Source organism: Mustela nivalis, assembly GCF_964662115.1.
Source record: "Mustela nivalis genome assembly, chromosome: 4".
Classification (NCBI taxonomy): Eukaryota; Metazoa; Chordata; class Mammalia; order Carnivora; family Mustelidae; genus Mustela; species Mustela nivalis.
The window spans coordinates 80,793,780-80,814,416 of NC_139023.1; the positions used below are offsets into that span (position 1 = coordinate 80,793,780).

A 20,637-nucleotide genomic window follows, 5' to 3' on the forward strand; every position below is an offset into this window, starting at 1 on the left:
ACATACCTTCCCCAATGTCCATAACCCAACCACCCTCTCCCTACCCCCTCAGTTTGTTTTGTAAAATTAAGAGTCTTTTATTGTTTGTCTCCCTCTCAATCCCATCTTGTTTCATTTATTCCTTTCCTACCCCTCCCATGTTGCATCTCAACTTCTTCTTATCAGGGAGATCATATGATAATTGTCTTTCTCTGATTGACTTATTTTGCTAAGCATAATACCCTCTAGTTCTATCCAACTTGTTGTAAAAGGCAAGATTTCATTTCTTTTGATGGCTGCATAGTATTCCATTGTATATATGTACCACATCTTCTTTATCCATTCATTTGTTGATGGACATCTAGGTTCTTTCCATAGTTTGGCTATTATGGGCATTGCTGCTATAAACATTCGGGTGCACGTGCCCCTAGGAAGTGTTTTTTGTTTTTTTTTTTTTAAAGATTTTATTTATTTATTTGACAGAGAAAGATCACAAGTAGGCAGAGAGGCAGGCAGAGAGAGAGAGAGAGGAGGAAGCAGGCTCCCTGTTGAGCAGAGAGCCTGATGCGGGACTCGATCCCAGGACCCTGAGATCATGACCTGAGCCGAAGGCAGCGGCTTAACCCACTGAGCCACCCAGGTACCCTAGGGAAGTGTTTTTTAATCAAAATTTAAATCCAGGCCAAAAAGAAAAGATTGATATATTTAAATATGTTAAATGTAAAACTTCTATTAAAAAATCAGTATGATCTCCCTGATATGAAGAAGTGGTAATGCAACATGGGGGCTTAAGTGGGTAGGAGAAGAATAATGAAACAAGATGGGATTAGGAGGGAGACAAACCATAAGTGACTCTTAATCTCACAAAACAAACTGAGGGTTGCTGGGGGGAGGGGGGTTAAGAGAAGGGAGGTGGGGTTATGGACATTGGGGAGGGTATGTGCTATGGTGAGTGCTGTGAAGTGTGTAAACCTGATGATCCACAGACCTGTACCCCTGGAAATAAAAATACATCATATGTTTATAAAAAATAAAAATAAATAAAAAAAATATAAAAAATCAGTATGTCAAATGAAAAAGCAACTCTTAGTCTGTGAGAAGACATTTGCAATGCATATAATTAATAGTACATTAGTGTTGAGATACATTAACTAGGCATCAGTAATAATAAGTAAAAGTCCAAGAATTGGGCAAAGTATATGAACATTTCAAAAGTCATAGCAATCAAGAAAATGCAAGTTAAAATAATGTGATACTATTTCTAAATACTGCTACTGAAATAATGTGATAATTGTGATACCAATTATCAGTATCAGAAATGTGTGGAGTGTAATAACAAGGTACAAAAGGAAATTATAGTACAGGATGATATAGTTTATATATTTTAAATACTTTAAACAGTAATGTATATTGGTTATGGATATATACTTTTTAGTTATATACATATCAGGGTATACAGTAAAATAAAATGTATATATGTTGTATGTGTATATATATTATAAAAGAATAAAATTTAAAAATTACTAGGACTGATCTACCCTAATTTCAAGTTAATGATTGTCTGTATTCGTGGAAGTGGGGCATTGGAAGCAGCCTAAGTGTGTGTCACTGAGGAAATGGATAGGTAAAATGTAGTGTTTGCATCCTGTGGAATACTGTACATCATTTAGAAACATATATTTATATGTAAAGGTATAGTTTTGGCAACACAGATCTAAAAAACAAGGCTTTATTAAAGTAAAAAGGGATATTTATCTATAACATAAAAACACATGCATGTAGGGGCACCTGGGTGGCTGAGTTGGTTAAGTGTCTCCTGGGATTGAGCCCAAATTGGGCTCCCTGCCCAGCAGGGAGCCTGCTTCTCCCTCTCCCTCTGCTGTCCCCCTTGTTTATGCTTTTTCTCTCTTTGTCAAATAAATAAAATATTTTTATATGCATGCAAATAACAATATACATTTTACCAGTATATGTGTATGTCCAAGAATATATTGCATTTTCATGTGAACCTACGAAGTGAGGAATGAGAGAGGGATTGGGAATCAACAGAAAAATAAAAGAAACAAATGAGAGCTGTTTTTCACAGTTAATAGTGAAATGGGTCATGGAAAGAGTAGTGTGATTAGCTCCACTCTGCGCTCAATGTTCAGAAAGAGTAGAAGAAAAAAGAATGTGACTTACAGTGTACATAGGATGAACCAGGGTGTGGAGATTCTGGAAGGAAGATGAATAAGGAAATTGATTCATAAAGACTTGCGGTCATATGATAATAGAAACTTAAAATGCATGTAAAAGATTCCATATAGGAAAAATGGGTGGAACTTGGTAATATAGGACTAAAGAACAGGGGAACAATTTCAGAATTTTATTGCTAAAGCTATCTTAATGATCATCTTAGTTTAACTTCCAGTTTTATGGAAGAAACAAAACTGAACCAAAGGCTCAGGAATTGTCTTATCTAGGGTTGCACAACAAATTCATGGAATTGGAATTCTGATCTTATAATTGCTAATCTGGTGAGTTTCTAAACCTGACTTTCTGACAGTATTCACAGAAGTAAGAAAGTCCAGAATGAGAGTTAATTATTAAAGGATCATGAGTGCTTACATTGACTTTTGACATCTGCATGAAATTTTCATTTGGTTTTTGGACATTTGCGCTTAAAGATTTTAAATTAAGGTTAGATAATCAGTAAAGGTAGTTGTGATTTTCTAAAGCCTAAAAGTTTTTAAGTGTTTAATTGTCCGTGAGCAATTTTGCCATAATATTTACTGACAATATTCCGTAGCTTAGCATTAAGCAGTTCATGGTTGTATACATAAAACTATGCTTGCTTTTCCTGCCACAGATTTGGAAACATAAGGATAAGCAGATGCTTCTTTTAGAGTAGAGGGTGTTGCTTTCAAGCTTGACAGATTCTGAATGATGGGGCATATTGACATTACCAGAACTTGGGTTTTTGAGATGCCCCTAAAACTATGCCAAGAATAAATAAATTGAAAACTCTTTAAATGCTAGATTTAAGTTTCTACTTATACTGAAAACAATTAGTTTCATTTGCTATCTGGTTTTATAGTGCAAAAAAAAAAAAATAGAATCATAGGAACTTAAAATGAAAGCTTTTATCATTTCCTTCTCAGTAGTGTCTGGTGAGGCTCTGTCATAGATAAAACTCTCTAACCTAGTTTCTAAGAACCTTCATTCACCAGCCCCCACCCCCAACCTTCCAGTTATGTACAAACTGCTCAAAGTAGTCATTTTATTGTTTCTCATGGAAAAATGTTGGTTTCTTCCTTTGGCCTTTGATCATTATTTCATTTCTCAGAAAACTTACAACTTTCAAAATCTGGTTAAAATCTGCCTTCTCTGAGACTTCTCAATTCATCACACCAGATTTTTACTCTTTTCTTGTGGATATACTCAGCATTTATTCACTTTAAGATGAGATTTTATGCTATTTCTCTTTCAGTCCTTTTTTTTGGTCATATATTTTGTTTATAATGTATATTTAGCTAACTTATGGAAATGATTATTTTTCAAATCATGTGATCACATTGTATATCTGCTTTTTTTTTTTTTTTTTTTTAATTTTAGAGAGCAAGTGAGCATGAGCTGCGGGAAGTGCAGGGGCGAGAGGGAGGTGGAAAAAATCTCAAGCTGACTCTGCACTGAGGGCAGAGCCCAATGTGCAGCTCGACCTCACAATCCTGAGATCATTACCTGAGCAAGATTCTAAGCAGGAATCAGAGGGTCAACCGAGTAGGCCAGGAGCAGGATAAGAGCAGAGAGAGCAGAGCAGGAGAAAGAGAGAAGCAGACTTTCCACTGAGTGTGGAGCCCGATGCTGGGCTCTATCCCAGGACCCTGAGATCGTGACCTGACCTGAAATCAAGGGCCAGCTGTTTAACCAAGTGAACCACCCAGTCACCCCTCAAGAATAACTTGTAAAAGGCATAACTGTAAAGACTGACTAAAGCACTTGCATAGAGATCCTTATTAACCTTTCATCAGATTGGCATCGTCAGAATATTTATTTTAAAAAATTTTAGCCACTAAGGAATGATCTCATTAGCAGGTACAGATATTATCTTCATATAAAGAATCTGTAACTTGTCAATCACCTCATTTTATATTTATTGAAAACTTAAACATATACATGTGTGCTCAGTGTAGAAACGGTCCTTAATAAGTTTCTGTACGATATAGCCTCAAAATTGTTGTAATTGGACTCATTTCACACATCTTTTGTGGATTCAACAATTTCCAAAGATGAGATCCCATTCAGTTTTTCTAGCTTGAGGTTCTTTTTGTTATTTTCACTCACATAGGTCAAAGATACTAAACTGAGCTTCTTACCACCATCCAGTTCCTGCTTCAGAAAACCAGGAAGCATCCAAAATCCTTTGCTTTTCCAGCTTTACCCTCTAAATGTCTCTCAGGTCCTCCACCTTTTTATCACTATATTGTTACTATTTTGCTCAGTCCATCAATGCTGTAGTAACCTCCAAATTAACTTAGCCCTCCCCACTTTCTTTTTTCATAGTCCTCAAAATTATCTTTCTAAAATAAAGTCTAATCATGTCTGTCTTCTTTGATGGCTACTAAATGCCTGTAGGATTTAATTCAGATTACTCTAAATGACATTAAAGCCTTATGTGACTTGACCCTTGGGAACTTAACTCTGTATTTTGTCAGTCCTCACTTTAATTTCCTGAACTACTTTCGGTTTCCCAAACAAGCCATGCTCTTTCATAATTCCCTACTTTTGTTCATATTGTCAGTCTGCCTAAAGTGCCCTTTGCTGATAAATGTCTCAACTTTCAAGGTTCAGCTCAAGTGTCACATTTTCTAGAAATCTTTTTCTAAATCTTTATGGTTTCTTCTTCCTTGCATAGGAACCAAGCATGCCTACCTTTGTGCTTCAGCTGTAGATTGCTCATACATCTGTCAGAGCATTTTTAACACTTTAGTGTATATAACTCTTTACAAATTGATCTTTGCTAGTTTATAAGTTCCTTATTTAGCCATTTTTATCTTGCCATCATCTAACACAGTGCTAGACATGTGACAAGTGACAAGTGCTCAAAAAACATTTTTTGAGTCATTAAGTCAGTTAAATAGTTAAATTGCTTCTCATTGGAGGGGCATAACTAAATTTATGTGGGTTTTTCATTCACCCTTAGTCTTTTGGGGCACAACTCTTTCCTTGGACTGTAATTATTTAGAAAATTATATGTTAAATTCTTCAGTTGTGGAGAAACATATGTCTGCTTAGTAGTTTTCCTAATGCACACCTGGGAAAAAAAATTTCTAATATAACTAATAGTAGCCTTGTGGATAAACTAAGAAATTTTTCAATATTTCCCATTATGGATCCAGGCTTTAACTTATATTGACTTTTAAATCTGTCTTTATTACTAATCATCTCTAGGTTTAAATGCATGATAGACACATTTGTGTATTTTTTATGCTTAGTGTTCTATTTAAATATGACATAAAATCCAGGAAATCTTTAAAATGTGATCATAAAATGCTTTATAACTGAACAGTTTTATTGAAGAGTGTAAGAGCTGATGTGATAGGAATGTAATTTTTGGTATAATCTTATTATGCTTAGTGCAACAAAGTTTAAGTTACATAAATCACTATGTATATTCATTGTGTTCGTTAATTTTTTTATGGCTGCATACTTTTTTCTTCAAAAATGTGCCAATAATTTTTTATATATTTTAGAAATATACGTATATACCATTGCCATGTAATAGTTTTATTTTAGCTGAGATAAGAGATTTTTCTCAGATGTTTCATGTCCAAATTTGAATAATATTGTGTCTTCTATTATAAAAATGCTCTGGAAATCTGGAATTCATGGATCACCACTTTTGATTCATAGTATTTTTTGGAAACTATCCCTCATGAGAGATGGCCCTGTGCTGGTGTGCTTGTGATAAGAATTGCCACAGTTGCTTATGTGTTGGCAGCTAGTTTTCTGAGCATAGAAAACATGTATTAAGATAAGAAAAGGGCTTTGTTAGCATTTTCCTATCCCATCATACTGTTTCATTTCAATGTTATTTACTACTTCAGTGTAAACTTTATGAGGACAAGTTACTTACAGTGGCGCCTGGGTGACTCAGTCAGTTAACCATCCATCTCAGTTTTGGCTCAGGTCATGATCTCAGAGTTGTGAGGTCAAGACCCAAGTTGGGCTCTGCTCTGGGTGTAATACCTCCTTAAGCCTGTTTTCTCCTTCTGCCCATGCCCCAACCCCTTTTAAAAAAAGGTAGGGGTTACTTACAGTCACCCCCTTCTCAAAAATGTTTTTCTTTTCCTTTCCTTCTAAAGAAGGCATAAAGAATATTAGACTTACTTCTAGAATATACTGGTCAAGAGTATTCATAACTTAATTGTTTGGAACTTTTACCTCTAATAGGGGATTACTGTTTTACTTCAAACTATGTATCTTACTGCTGTTTTATATTTTGCTAATACTCCACATTTGCACACCTAAACTAAGTATGTTCTTCTGAGTGGTGTGAAGTTTAAAGAGCATAGGCTTTGAAGTCAAACAGCTCTATATTTGTATTCTTATTTTTTTATTTTCTATTGACTTGGGCAGGATGCTTAACTGATTGAGCTCCAGTTTCCTCATCTTTGAAATAGAAATAAAATGAGCTTCTCTGCAGTTTTGCAATGTACTGTACTTATACTATCTATGCTCTCCTCCATTCTACTTTGATATCCAACCTATGTAAGTAGGCTTTTGTAAGATATATATAAAGTAGTCTCTCTTAGTCTTTCTTTTGTGGGGTTCTCCCAAGACCTCCAGTATATCACCTGATGTGATGTGATCCAGATGTCACCTGATTTTCTTCAGATTACTGTATTTTCTTTCCCCTTTTTGAAATTGCTTAGAAGAAGAATCTGTATGTACTGTAGTCACTCATTGGAATTTCTTTCAACTTAGATTTAGTCCCACCTCTCTAATCTTTTCCTCAAGTTTACTGGTACCTTTTACCTTGTTTGCCTGAAAACAAAATTTCCATTCTTTTTGATGATTTTTCTGCTTCTTTAGTCTACCAACTGAAAGTAGACATTTCTTAAATTTCTAGCATATTATATGATCACATTTATCCTACCCAACTTAAAATTTAATCTCAGTAATACTGTTTCCCCGATATTTGCCTCTGGCAGTGATCACTTTGTGGAGCTCAGTACTTGAATTGGTAGAGCAAAGATTTTCAAACTTTTTTTTTTTTTTTTTAGCATAAAAATCTTTTTTTAGTATAAAAATCTTATACATATAATCCCAATATATAAAAATGATATAAGTAGAACTGCTATGATTGAGGTAAGGAGTGCATATCTTCCCTATCTTGTAATTAATATTGTCATCAAACCTAGGAATTTTGCTTGGTACTTCTCTTTTGCTTTACCACCCCCCCCATTCAAATCTTTTTGGCTCTATTTCCGGATTATCACAAATCCAATCATTAGGCATCCAATAGATGCCTCTATCCCAATCCATCACTATCTCTTGCTTTTATGTCTTCTGTCTGATCTCTCTGCTTTCATTCTGATATCCACTGTAAATCATTCACTATACACCAGCCCAAGTAGTCTCCTCAAAACATAAAACAAATCACATCACTCACCTGTTTTAACACTCAGTGGATTTTCATTGCAATTGGAACAAATCGCAAATTTCTTACTGTGTCCAAAGGTACTTATATGATAGGACCTCTCTGCCTTCCTCTCTAATTTCTGCTTTTTTTTCTGTAATACATCCTAGCTAATTGTAATTTCTCGAAGTACCTTTCTTTTACTATTTGCATTTATTGTTAATTCTTTCTGCCTTACAACTTTCCCTAGATTTCCCTAAATTGACCCCATTGTCCTTTAGACCTTAGCTCAAATATCCTTGTTAAGGCAGGCTCTTCCTGATGATCCATGTCTTTCTTTCTTTGTTCTATACCTTTTGCTTCATAGCATTATCACACTCTGAAATTACTTCACTTATTTTTTTACATGTATATTGTCTTTCTCCCTCTACTACAGTGTAAACTTAATGAGGACAAGGGCTTTGTCTCCCTTGCTTACTACTGCATCACCAGTGCTGACAATAGTACTTAGTACAGTTTACATTACGTGCTTAATGAAATAAATCTAGGGCTCCAGAAATACAGTTTAAAAAAGAAAACTGAATGAGTCATCAACACTTGAAGCTAAACATGTCCTGACTGTATTCACAGTGTCTGGCACGTTACAAGCATTCAATAAATATTTGTTCAAAGAATGAATGGATGGAATCTCTTAGATTCTATCCTGGTAAAATCTATGCCATCTTACCCAGTGGAACTGCTTACTTATTGTCGTCATCACTCTAGATCTTTCCTGCCTCTGGTTCATTTATTATGATCTATTGGTTAAAGGAGGAGACAGAACAATCATTCTAGTCCAACCTTTTTCATAAATGCCAGATTTATTTATTTATTTATATTATATTCAGTTAGCCAGCATGTAGTACATCATTAGTTTTTGACATACAAATGCCAGATTTAAATTCTAAAAGTACAGCTCTGATTCCATTTTTTGAGCAAGTCCTTGCATTTAAAGTAATACAGATCACTTAACTTGTTAATTGACCCACATTGTAACCTCTCATCACCTTTCCAGTCTTATTTCCCATCTTCTCTAAGCAAGTCCTTCACTTTTCAACCTTCATGCTAGTACTTGTTCCTTCCTGAAGCTTCTCTTTGTCTCTGCTTGTGAAATTCACCATTTCTCAGCCAATTCTCATTTTAAATACCTCCTGCTTCAATATTCTCTGAGCTAAATGCAAATATACTACCTATTCTGAATCACAATACTTTCTTTTTATCTTGGGTAGTACCTGAAGAAGTGTGCTTTATGGCCCTTCTAAAGATAACTATAGGGTGCCTGGGTGGTTCAGTCCTTAAGTGGCTGCCTTGTGTTCAGGGGTCATGATCCCAGAGTCCTGGAATCCAGCCATGCATCAGGCTCCCTGCTTGGCGGGAAGCCTGCTTCTCCCTCTCCCACTCCCCCTGCTTGTGCTCCCTCTCTCGCTGTCTCTCTCTCTTTCAAAAAATAAATAAAATTAAAATAAAATAAAATAAAGATTACTGTATCTCACCTATCTTTGCGTGCTCTGTACTACCTAGCAAAACATCTTTTGTTTCTGATACATGACAGGTGTGTGGTAAAAACTTTTGAACACGTCCATTGTTATTATATATAACAGAAAATTAATGTGTTCTCCAGATTATCAGTGGTATTTAAAGTTGTAACACTCTATATTTGTAATCATTGTTTACAATATTTTTGCAAAGATAAACATGTTGATTATGAGTTATTGTGTAAAATCAAAGACAGTAGCTGTAGAATCAACTATAGTAATTCTGAAAAAGAGAGATGCCAGGTACTACCCTTCCTTCCCCTCCCCCCAATATTCTGAAATAAGACTCAGAGACTATGTACATATAGTTGCAAAAAGTTCACTCTCATATACAGAAAATATAGGGAGCTACTAGTATGATAGAAAATTATATTCTAATACAGAATTCAGCATTTTGAACTAAATCATATGTAATTTTGAACTAAATTAGATAAAAATTTTATACAAATGAACTATGTTTAGACTGTGGAACCTCTTAAAATTTTAATAGCTCAGTACATGCATTATTATCCATGTTTTTAGAGTTTCTCAGCAAGTTTCTGTCTTTTGAATAGGTTTAAGCATTACACTACAAAGATTGAAAGGAGAGAAAATTAAGATAAAACTTTTCCAAAAATAAATAAATAATAAATTAAAAAATAAAATGCAAGAACTTCTTATTATTATTTCAGTTTCCTAAAAACAGCAATGATCTTAAAAATTCAGAACTTTGTCTAAAATTATGTTTGGGGGGCGCCTGGGTGGCTCAGTGGGTTAAGCCTCTGCCTTCGGCCCAGGTCATGATCCCAGGGGTCCTGGGATCGAGCTCCACATCGGGCTCTCTCCTTGGCGGGGAGCCTGCTTCTCTCTCTCTCTGCCTGCCTATCTGCCTACTTGTGACCTCTCTGTCTCTCTCTGTCAAACAAACAAATAAAATCTTTGAAAAAAATAAATAAATAAAATAAAATTATGTTTGGAGATTTTCGGAAGTTTTTAAGCATAAATGATTGGTTTATTTATACTAGATAATTACAGAAGTACTTATTAAAGTACTTGATGTGTGCATTTTTATTTTACATTTAAAAATTTAGAATATTTGGGGTGCCTGGGATCAAGCTCTGCATCAAGCTCTCTGCTCAGTGGGGAGTCTCCTTCTCCCTCTCACTCTCCTCTGTGCTTTCTCTCTATCAAATAAATAAATTAAATGTTTAAAATAAAAAATATATATATTTAGAATATTCAGCAGTAGCTGAATTATAGAAAGAGCCCAAAGAGTCCATCAACTAATGAATAGGTAAGTTGTGTTACACACACACACACACACACACACATACACATACTCACACAGAGACTAGACTATTATTCAGCCATTCAGAAAAAGAATGAAACTCTTGTCATTTGCAGTGATGTGAATGGAACTAGAATGTATTATGCTAGGTGAAATAAGTCAAAGAAAAATACCATATGATTTCACTCATGTGGAGTTTAAAAAACAAAACAGATGAACATAGGGAAGAAAAAAAAAAGAAAAAGCAGATAAAACAGATTCTTAATCATAGAGAACAAACTAAGAATTTTAGAGAGGAGGTGGGCATTTGTGATGACCACTGGGTATGATGTATAAGTGATAAATCACTAAATTCTACTACTTACTGAAAGTAATATTATACTATATATTAACTGATTTTAAATAAAAAAAACTTGAAACAAAAAAAAACTTAGAATATGTATCAAATCAGTAAAAACTGGGTTTTATTTCTTTCAGAACCTTAACATTTTTCCTTGTATGAAAGAATTATAAACATTTCTAGAACTCTGTTGATAGGAGACTACAAAAGAAATTTATAAAATTTTTCCTTAAAATAGGCTCACACTATATTTGATGTTTAGTCTAAAAAATTACAAATTGATAATTAAGACATTTTGATTTCTGTCTTGTTCCTAACCATTGAGGAAAAGCTCTTAGTTTTTCCCCATTGAGGATTGTAATAGCTTTGGGTTTTTCATAGATGGCCTTTATTATGTAGAGCTATTTTCTCTCTAAACCTATTTTGTTGAGAATGTTTATCATGAATGGATATTGTCCATTGCCAAATGTTTTTTTCTGAATCTATCGAAAGGATCATGTGGCTCTTATCCTTTATCTTGTTGATGTGATATATAACATTGATTGATATTGCAAATATTGAACAATTCTTGCCACACAGGAGTAAAGCCCACTTGATCATGATGAATGATTTTTTTAAATGTATTGTCAGATTCAGTTTGCTAGTATTTTACTGAGAATTCTTGCATCCATGTTCATCAGGGATATTGGCCTATAGTTCTTTCTTTCAGTGGAGTCTTTTTCTGGGTTTGGTAGCAGGATAATGCTGGCCTCATAGAATGAGTTTGGAAGGTTTCCTTCCTTTTCTATTTCTTGGAACAATTTCGGAAGTATTAATTCTTCTTTAAATGTTTGGTAGAATTACCCTGTGAAGCTATCTGGTCCTGGGCTTTTATTTGTTGGAGTTTTGATTACTAATTGAATTACCTTTCTGGTTATCAATCTGCTCAAGTTTTCTATTTCTTCCTGTTTCATTTTTTGGTAGTTTGTATGTTTCTAGGAATTAATCCATTGTCCGATTTGTTGGCATATACCTTTTTATAATATTCTTTTACAATTGTTTGGATTTCTGTGGTGTTGGTAGTTAACTCTCCTCTCTCGTTTGTGATTTCATTTATTTGGGTTCTCTTTTCTTTTGGTAAGTCTGGCTAGACGTTCATCAATTTATTCATTTTTTTCAAAGATCCAGCTCCTGGGTTTGTTGCTCTATTTTATAGTTTTTTCAGTTTCTATGTCATGTATTTCTGCTTTAATCTTAATTACTTTCTTCTGCTGACTTTAGGCTTCATTTGTTCTTTTTCTACCTCCTTTAGATACAAGATTAGGTTGTTTATTTGAGATTTTTCTTGTTTCTTGAGGTAGGCCTGTACTGCTACATACTTCCCTCTTAGGACTGCATTTAGTTCATCCCAAAGTTTTGGACCATTGCATTTCCATTTTCATTTGTTTCCATGTATTTTTTTTTATTTTTCCTGTGATTTTCTGGTTGGCACATTCATTGTTTACTAGCATGTTGTTTAATTTCCATGTATGTGGTCCTTCCAGATTTTTTCTTGTGTTTGCTTTCTCATTTCATAGTGTTGTGGTCAGAAAAGTTACGTGGTATTATTTCAGTTCTTCAAATAATTTTCAAATATTTCAGTCAAGTATTTGTTCAGGCCTGTTTTGTGACCTAATATGTGATCTACTGGGGAGAGATTATTCCATGTGCACTTGAGAAGAGGGTGTATTCTGCTCTTTTAGGATGGAATGTTCTGAATATCTGTTAAGTCCATCTGATCCATTGTGTCATTCAAAGCCATTATTTATTTTCTGTTTAGATGATCTATCCATTAATGTAAGTGGGGTATTAAAGTCCACTACTATTATTGTGTTACTATCAATTAGCTCCCTTACATTTGTTTTAAAGGCTAGTTTATCCGATATAAGTATTGCTATTCTAGCTTTCTTTTGACATTCATTTGCATGATAATTGGTTTTCTGTCCCCTCATTTTCAAACTACAGGTATCTTTACATCTAAAATGAGTCTCTTGTGGACAACATGTAGATGGGTATTGTTGTTTTTTTATCCATTTGCCACCCTCTGTCTTTTGATTGGAGCATTTAGTCCTTTCTAAGTGATTATTGAAAGATACGTATTTATTGTGATTTTTATATCACTTGTTTTGTCACCATTCTGGTGATTTCCTCTGATCCTTTCTTGGCTTTGTCACTTTTGGTCTCTCCTTTGCAGTCCGAAGAGTCCCCTTTGATAATTTTTGCTGGGCTGGTTTATTGGTCATGAATTCCTTTAGTTTTTATTTGACTGGGAAAATCTATCTCTCCTTCTATTCTGAATGGTAACCTTGCTGGATAGAGTATTCTTGCCACTCCCTTATGGTTTGCCAAGTTTCTGTTGAGAGATCTCCAGCCAGCCTTATAGCATTTCTCTTATAAGCAAAGGACTTCTTTTGTTTTTTGCTTTTAAGATTTTTTCCTGAATGACAGTATTTTGCAAATTTAAGTGCAGTATGTCTTGGTGTTGGCCCGCTTTTGTTGATTTTGAAGAGAGTTCTCTGTGTCTCCTGTATCTGGATGTCTGTTTCCTTCCCTCAATTAGGGCAGTTTTCTGCTTTTATTTCTTAAAATAAATTTTCTGCCACCTTTTCCCTCTCTTCTTCTCAGACTCTTATAATATGAATGTTATTACGTTTGATGGAGTGGCTGAGTTCTCTAAATCTGTTCTCATGTTGCAGGATTCTTCCTCTCTTTTATTCAGCTTCATTATTTTCCATTTTGTTGTCTTCCAGATCACTAGTTCACTTCTCTGTGTCTTCCAACCTGATGTTTATTGCATCACTCCTTTTTCCAATCTCATTTATTGTATTCCTCATCTCTGGTGGATTCTTTTTTAACTCTTCAGTTCTTGTGGTAAGTGTCACTGATGTCTTCTCTTTTTCTCAAGCCTATTAAGTATCCTTATTATTGTTGCTTTAAATTCTTCATCAGACATGTTACCTATATCTGTTATCCTTAGATATCTGGCCATAGTATACTTTTCTTTCATTTGGGACAAATTCCTCCATTTTATCATTTTGTCTAATCTCTGCCTTCTTCTATGTGTTAGAAAAGCCAGCTATGTCTCCTGCTTCTGAAAGTACTGGTCTTATGAAGAAAAAATCTGGCACTTCAGGGAGTGGCTCCAGTGTGTACTGAGTATGCTCTGCTTTTGTGTTTTGGCTGCTCTGTCCTTTAGGCCAGTCATCTGCAGAGGCTCTCCTAGCCTCCTGTGGGCAGTATTCGGTCCGTGACTGAATGTAGTGTTTAAATGAGGTGTGCTCTGGTCTGCCTATGAAATGGACCTGACATCACCTCCACCAGAACTAAGGCCCTGTAAAACCCTCTGATCTGGAGATGTGGTGCGGGAAGGGGACTGTGCTGGTCTACTGGAGTAGGGGCCCACCACACTGAAACAGAGGCAAGCTTGACTAAGAAGGGCAGTCCCACCAGAGCTCAAGGGATTGGGGTTTGGTATAAGCAATTAAGGCAGCCAATATTCATGCTGTGCTGCTTCCCTCAGGTGACTCTGTATTTATGTTGAGGAGTGGGGGAGGGAAATGGCACCAGCCAATTCAGAAAGGTGTCTCAGTGAATGCTGCCTATAAGAGATGCACTATGAGAAGAGCAAATAATCTCCCCAATGTGTGCCTCATACATTCTGCAGATCACTGTTCCCATGCTGCCTGCTCCCAGATGTTTGCCTGTCTTCTCTCTAAGAGCAGCACAGTGCCCTCTAGGCTCTATCCTAGTAAAGCCCACCAAAACTTAAAATTCCAGTGCTTCAAGCCCAGCTGGTTCCAAGAACCTGCAAAATTCAGCCCTTATCGTTTTCTAAGCCAAAGGCTTTGAGGAAATATTCTCCTTGTATGTTCCTCTGTGAATTCCCCCTTCTCTTGTCCTTCTCCTTGACCACAGCCCCTTCCCCTCTGTAGCACCCCTAAGCCTCATCTTTGCACTTCTTACCTTTTTTGATGTGGTCTCTTCTCTCCCTTTAGTTGTGGAGTTTCTTCTGTCAATCTTCAGGTCAATTTCTGGGATATTTAGGATGATTTGATAGTTAGCTAGTTGTGTTTGTGGGACAAGATAAGCCTAGGGTCCTCTTACTTCGCAGCTGTGTTCCTCTCTGCTAATCAAATCCCAGAAATTTTAAATTGACAAGGAAGTGTATCTGAAAATGAAATATTATGCATTTAAAAAATATTCCTTTGGAGCAAAAAGTAAATATAAGTGTAGTTTTAACATTAAAATTGTTAGCATTTAGTTATTCTTATTTCTTTTTTAGCAAATGTGTTTTTCCAAAAAGGAAACTATTTTTGACTTTTATAAAATTATGTCCGTAAGCAGACATATATCTAAGACATTTGCATATAAAATAGTATAAGCACATAGATATTAAACATTCTTCAGAAAATAAAATTAGTATTATTTTTGTTGATTCCTTCAAAGGTTTTACAAGTGTGAATATTTGAAGGACTGACAAGTTTCTGCAGAGCATACTCACATAAGGCTTTTTTTTTTTTTTTTTTTTTTTAATTTCATGCAGTTAAAAAAAAGCATAAACAGGCATACAGGGTATAGGTGACATTCAGCCACAAGCATCCCTAGGGTCTTTAAACAAAGACATGCTTTGTCTCCAGATTCAGTTACCGAGATGTGTCTTTTTTTCCCCTCTACTTAGATAGTCCATCCTTATTGTCTACCTAGTACTAGGGGAAAACCATCAGGAGACAAATTCTGTTTGGGGGTTACCAGGTGAGATTCATACTTTTTAAGCAGCACATCATAAATACTATTTTCCATTTTTTGGCCAAGAGTTAAGGCTAAAAATTCAAGCATCCCAAAGCTTTCTCGGCTGTAATCTAGCTCTATCATGCAATTTGCCTTTAAAAAGGCAAAATTATGATAATAGTTTGCATTTGTATCAACTACAATAAAGTTTATAAAAGTGCTTTAATATGCATTAATTTATTTGAACTTTATGTTAATTTTGTGAGCTATGCAGGAAAATTGTTCTTAATCTGTATTTTACAGCTACAATTCTGAGACTCAGAAAGGTTAAGTGACTGGCCCAATTTACATGGCTTTTGTAGTGGTGGAGTGAGGTCCAGAGGACAGACCTTACATTTTTGTTTTAAGATTTTATTCATTTATTTGACAGAGATCGCAAGTAGGCAGAGAGAGAGGGGGAAGCAGGCTCCCTGCTGAGCAGAGAGCGCAATGTGGGGCTCAATCCCAGGACCCTGAGATCATGACCTGTGCCAAAGGCAGAGGCTTAACCCACTGAGCCACCCAGGTACCCCAGACCTTACAATTTTTATCCTAGAATATTTTTTAGTATTTCATGCCAGAAGTAAAAGTATTTAGTTCATTTCTATCTTGTGAAACAAGGTATATAATATATGATATATTATTTTTATATATTATATATATGTTTATATATATATTATATTTTTATGATATATTATTTTTATATATTATCTATAATATATTTTTATAATTTATATATAATTTGTATATTACATATAAAATTTTAATGATTTCTATATTATGTGTAATATATAATTTGTATATAATATAGTTTTATATGGTTTATATATAGTTTTATAAATATTTCTATATCATGTATACACATAAATATACATAAATATCAAATTGGGTATGCAGGATCTAAAGTAAAATATCAAGATATAAATTGTACCTGTTACTGTTTATCTCCTTTCCTTTTATGCTTTTTCATTGATTTGTGACATATTTACATGTCTGCCATATATATGCCAGGTACTGTGCTATCTCCTGAGTATTTAAAATTATTAAAATGTGATTCTTGCCTTTAATGATCTTATATTGCATATGTTCTTAAATATGGAATATACATTTTTAATAAACTCACAATTCCACAAGGAAGTCAGTGTTAATGTACAAAGTATTATGTATTATGCAGGCTGGCATTATAAGGTCTATTGCCTAGGAGAAGTTAGGGAAGACTGGAGATGAGGAGTCTTGAGCTACGTCTTGAAAATTTTTGAGGAATATATGAGAAAACAAGGAAGAAGTTTAGCCCAGTCAAACATGTCAAAAAGTAGACAAGGATCTGTTTTAAGAAACAGTGAGTTAGTGCTTTGTTACACCTGAAAAAATAATTAACATGAAGGGAATTGGCAAGAGATGAGACTCCTTGAGGCCAAATGATGGCTAGCCTTACATGCCATGCAGAGTGTTGATTTTGTGCCCAAAGAAATAGGGAATCCAGAAAGTGTTATTAAACAAGAATTTTTACCAGTAGAAAACCTTAATTTGCAGGTTATATAGAAATTGAATTAAGGAGGAGACCCACAGTGAAGACTTCAGTTTGAAAACCACTGGAATAGTCCTGGGAAGTAATGATGGGACCAATGGTTGGGCCATGAAGTGGAAATGGAATACACAATTAAAGACAATTTAGAATTAGAATCATTAGGAAAATTGGAAATCAGGAGACCAACTATTATAGGGTTTTGGTCTTTGCAGATTGTCCAGTCCACCTCCCTGTTTTTGGACATAAAATAGCTGAGATACTTTGTGTCAGGTGAATTGTATTAGGCCACATTACTAGTCAGTGACAGAACTAGGTTCCTGACTCTGGAGTTTACCATATTGCACCCTATTCTGATTATGTCTCTAACTGATCTTTTTTTTTTTTTTCTTAATCATGCTGTGGCCTTACATTTGTTTGTAGTTTATAGTGCACCTTAATATACAGTATGTATTTTGACTTGTTCAGCAACACATGAGATAAGTAGAACATTGTTATCCCTGTCTGAAGACAAGAAAACCAAATCAGTGTAGTTGTTATGCTTTCTTAGAGTTTACTCAATTTTATCATTACTACTTGAATATCTTACTCAAGTTTTTCCTTTTAAAATATACAAAGTGTTATAAATGGTAGGTTCATTTATGGATTCATATAGTAACTGCAATCTTGAAATTCTCTCTAACCTTGAAGGAGATTTTAAATCAAAGCACTGAAGCTTTGGTTCATTTTGATAGAAAAGCCAATCAGTGCTACTTCTTTAACTCTGTAAATTCAGGAAGTTATAACTATATTCTACTTAGCAGTGCCATTTTTGTTAGGTAATTTACTAAGATGATAAAGTGCTTTCTCATGAAATATGAATCATTTGATTATGAAATATAGTTTATCCAAATAAAGTATTAATGACTCCCACTTTATACCCATGCCCTTCACCTATATTTTTCTCCTTTACTCTTCCACATGCATTTTATCAGTAATAAAGGAGTCTTTCGGGTATCTACCCCTTAGATCCATTTTTAGGTGCATAAGAGTTATTTCCGATTTTACCAAATTTAGATATCTTTTCTAGCTTTTTAAATTCTTTATGCCCTATGAGAGGGTTTATTAATTTACTTTCTATTGTAGGCAAGGCAAGTTAGATCTGACAGTTGCAGTAGCCAAAGTGAAAGAGTTGACTATCTTGACGGAAGATCTTCAAGGACAAATCCAAAAGAAGGTATTTTCCTATTTCTAAGACAACTGGAAGCCTTTAACTTAGTGTTCTCTGAATTTTATTATTAAACTATTTTGGATTAGGTGTTAAAGAGGGTTGCTGGAAAGCAAATTAAAATCATTTTATTGTTCTCTAAATATAAAATATGAAATTAGGAAGCCAAATTATAATTTTGGAAATTACTTTACTTCCATTCACTTTCTCCTGAATCAGTAAAACATTGTAGTCATTCCTGAACACATCATTACTGAAAGACATTGAGGCTAGATCAAGTTTGATTAATTGGTAATACATAGGTGAAAAGAAGCATTTAATACTACATTTTGTGTTATTTGTGGAAATACTTATTGGCATAATAAACTCTTGTTTTTTATGTGTAATAAGGACATTTCAGGAAGGTGTCAAGGAAATGTCAGGCTTTAGATTTAGGTGGATCTAATTATTAAAAATTATAGCTGTGGTACTTACTAACTATGTAAATATTCTAAGTCTTATTTCCTAATCTGTCAAAGTTGATTATAGATTTCTAATGCTGGATTCCTTAAAGGCTTTTGTAAAATTTCCCATAGATAACAGTTATAAATTTGGATACATTCTTTAAAATCCTGGGACACACCCAAAAACAGAAAGACCCTGAAAGAGATACAAATGGTAAATTTTTTGAATTTCTGGCCCGAATGTTCTCGCCAACCCCCATAGCTATGGCTTCAGAAAATAACAGCTTTCTATGGACTTAAATAGCCAAGATCAAAGTTTAAGGTTGGAGAAGCAGCTGAAAATTTAAAGAAGAAATACTGGCAGCAAGAGAACAAGAACAACAAAAAACAGAGAGAGAAACCTAAATTCTGAGTATAAACTCTGACTAGATCCATGGCTGACAGCCAGAGTATGCATATTAAGGGTGAGGGAGGGGTTCAGTGAACAGGTAGGCAGTGACCTGAAAGAAAACTACTCTTAAAAGATAGAGCTATATGGAATTATATATTTAAGTTTGCTGCTTTTTATAATTGATTGCATTCCTGAAATGTATGCTATTCAAGCAACAGAAAGCTAAAGCCTTAATGTTTGAAGTTCCAGAGGACAGAGCCCAAAGCAAGCAGAGCAGCTTAAAATTACAGGGGAATCTCCCAAGAGCAACAAAATCATAAAGAGGATGAGCCCTACCCCTGCCCACACTTGACTGATCCTTAAAGTATGTAGGCACAGGAGAATTTCCAAGAAGCCTAGCTAAAAAAGCAATTGTGGAAAGAAATAACTGATTACAGATGGCAGCTGCTGCATACTGTAGGGGAAACATTCGAGTTTGAATGGATGCAAGATAAAATTGCCTCCTTGAACAGATAAGCCAATAATCCTGAAGAACAAAACAGAATCCAAAGTAACTGCATTGCATTATCTGTATTATCCAGTTTTCAACCAGAACTTTCTAGACGGGAAAGTGTGACTGATGGGGTTGGGATAGGGGAAGCCGTCAGTAGAAATTCACTCTCAGCAGACCCAGCTCTTGGATATAGCAAACAAAGACTTCAAATAAGTCGTTTTAAGTATGTTCAAGGAATTAAAGAAAACGTGTATTAAAGTTAGAGTAAAATAAAGCTTTAGTGATGGAGCAGAGAATGTTAACTGAGAAATAGAAAATAATTTTAAAAAATAGAAATTCTGGAGTTTAAAAGTAAAACAATCAAAATAAAGATTTAATTAGATGGGCTCGAGAACAGATTGGAAAAAGCAGAAGAAATAAACAGTGAACTTTAAGACAGATCAACAGTGACACCTGGGTGGCTCAGTGGGTTAAAGCCTCTGCCTTCAGTTCAGGTCATGATCTCAGGGTCTTGGATCAAGCCCCGTATCGCATCGGGATCTCTGCTGAGCAGGGAGCCTGCTTCCTCCTCTCTCCCTCTCTGCCTGCCTCTCTGTCTACTTGTGATCTCTCTCTGTCAAATAAATAAATAAAATCTTAAAAAAAAAAAAAAGAGCAACAAAAATTTTCCTATCCCAAAAAAAGTTTAAAAACTGAAAGAAAAATGTGGGGCATTGGGTGGCTCCATCACTTAAGCAGCTGGCTCTTGATTTCAGCTGAGGTCATGATCCCAAGGTCCTGGGATGGAGCCTAGCATACAGCTTCTTGCTCAGCAGGGAGCGTGCTTCTCCCTCTCCCTCTGCCTACCACTCCCCCTTCTTCTGCTCTTTCTCTCTCTCTATGTGTCAAATAACTAAATAAAAATCTTCAAAATAAAATTAAAAAATGGAAGAAAAATGAACAAGACCTCAGAGATCTGTTGGAAAATACAAAGCAAGCCAACAGAAGTGTAATTGGAATTGCAGAAAAGATG

At 35.0% G+C, this 20,637-nt stretch overlaps 1 protein-coding gene across 6 annotated transcripts in view; it reads left to right on the forward strand.

Moving 5' to 3' along the window:
* SCLT1 (sodium channel and clathrin linker 1) overlaps positions 1-20,637 on the forward strand; it is a 180,767-nt gene that overhangs the window by 65,418 nt on the left and 94,712 nt on the right. For all 6 annotated transcript variants that reach the window (XR_014311298.1, XM_082729127.1, XM_082729128.1 and 3 more), the window contains one exon: positions 18,217-18,307. Coding sequence is in view for 5 of the 6 variants with exons in the window: in XM_082729127.1 (XP_082585253.1) it covers positions 18,217-18,307 (91 nt within the window). In the remaining variant the exon portion in view is untranslated. The remainder of the gene's footprint in view (positions 1-18,216; positions 18,308-20,637) is intronic.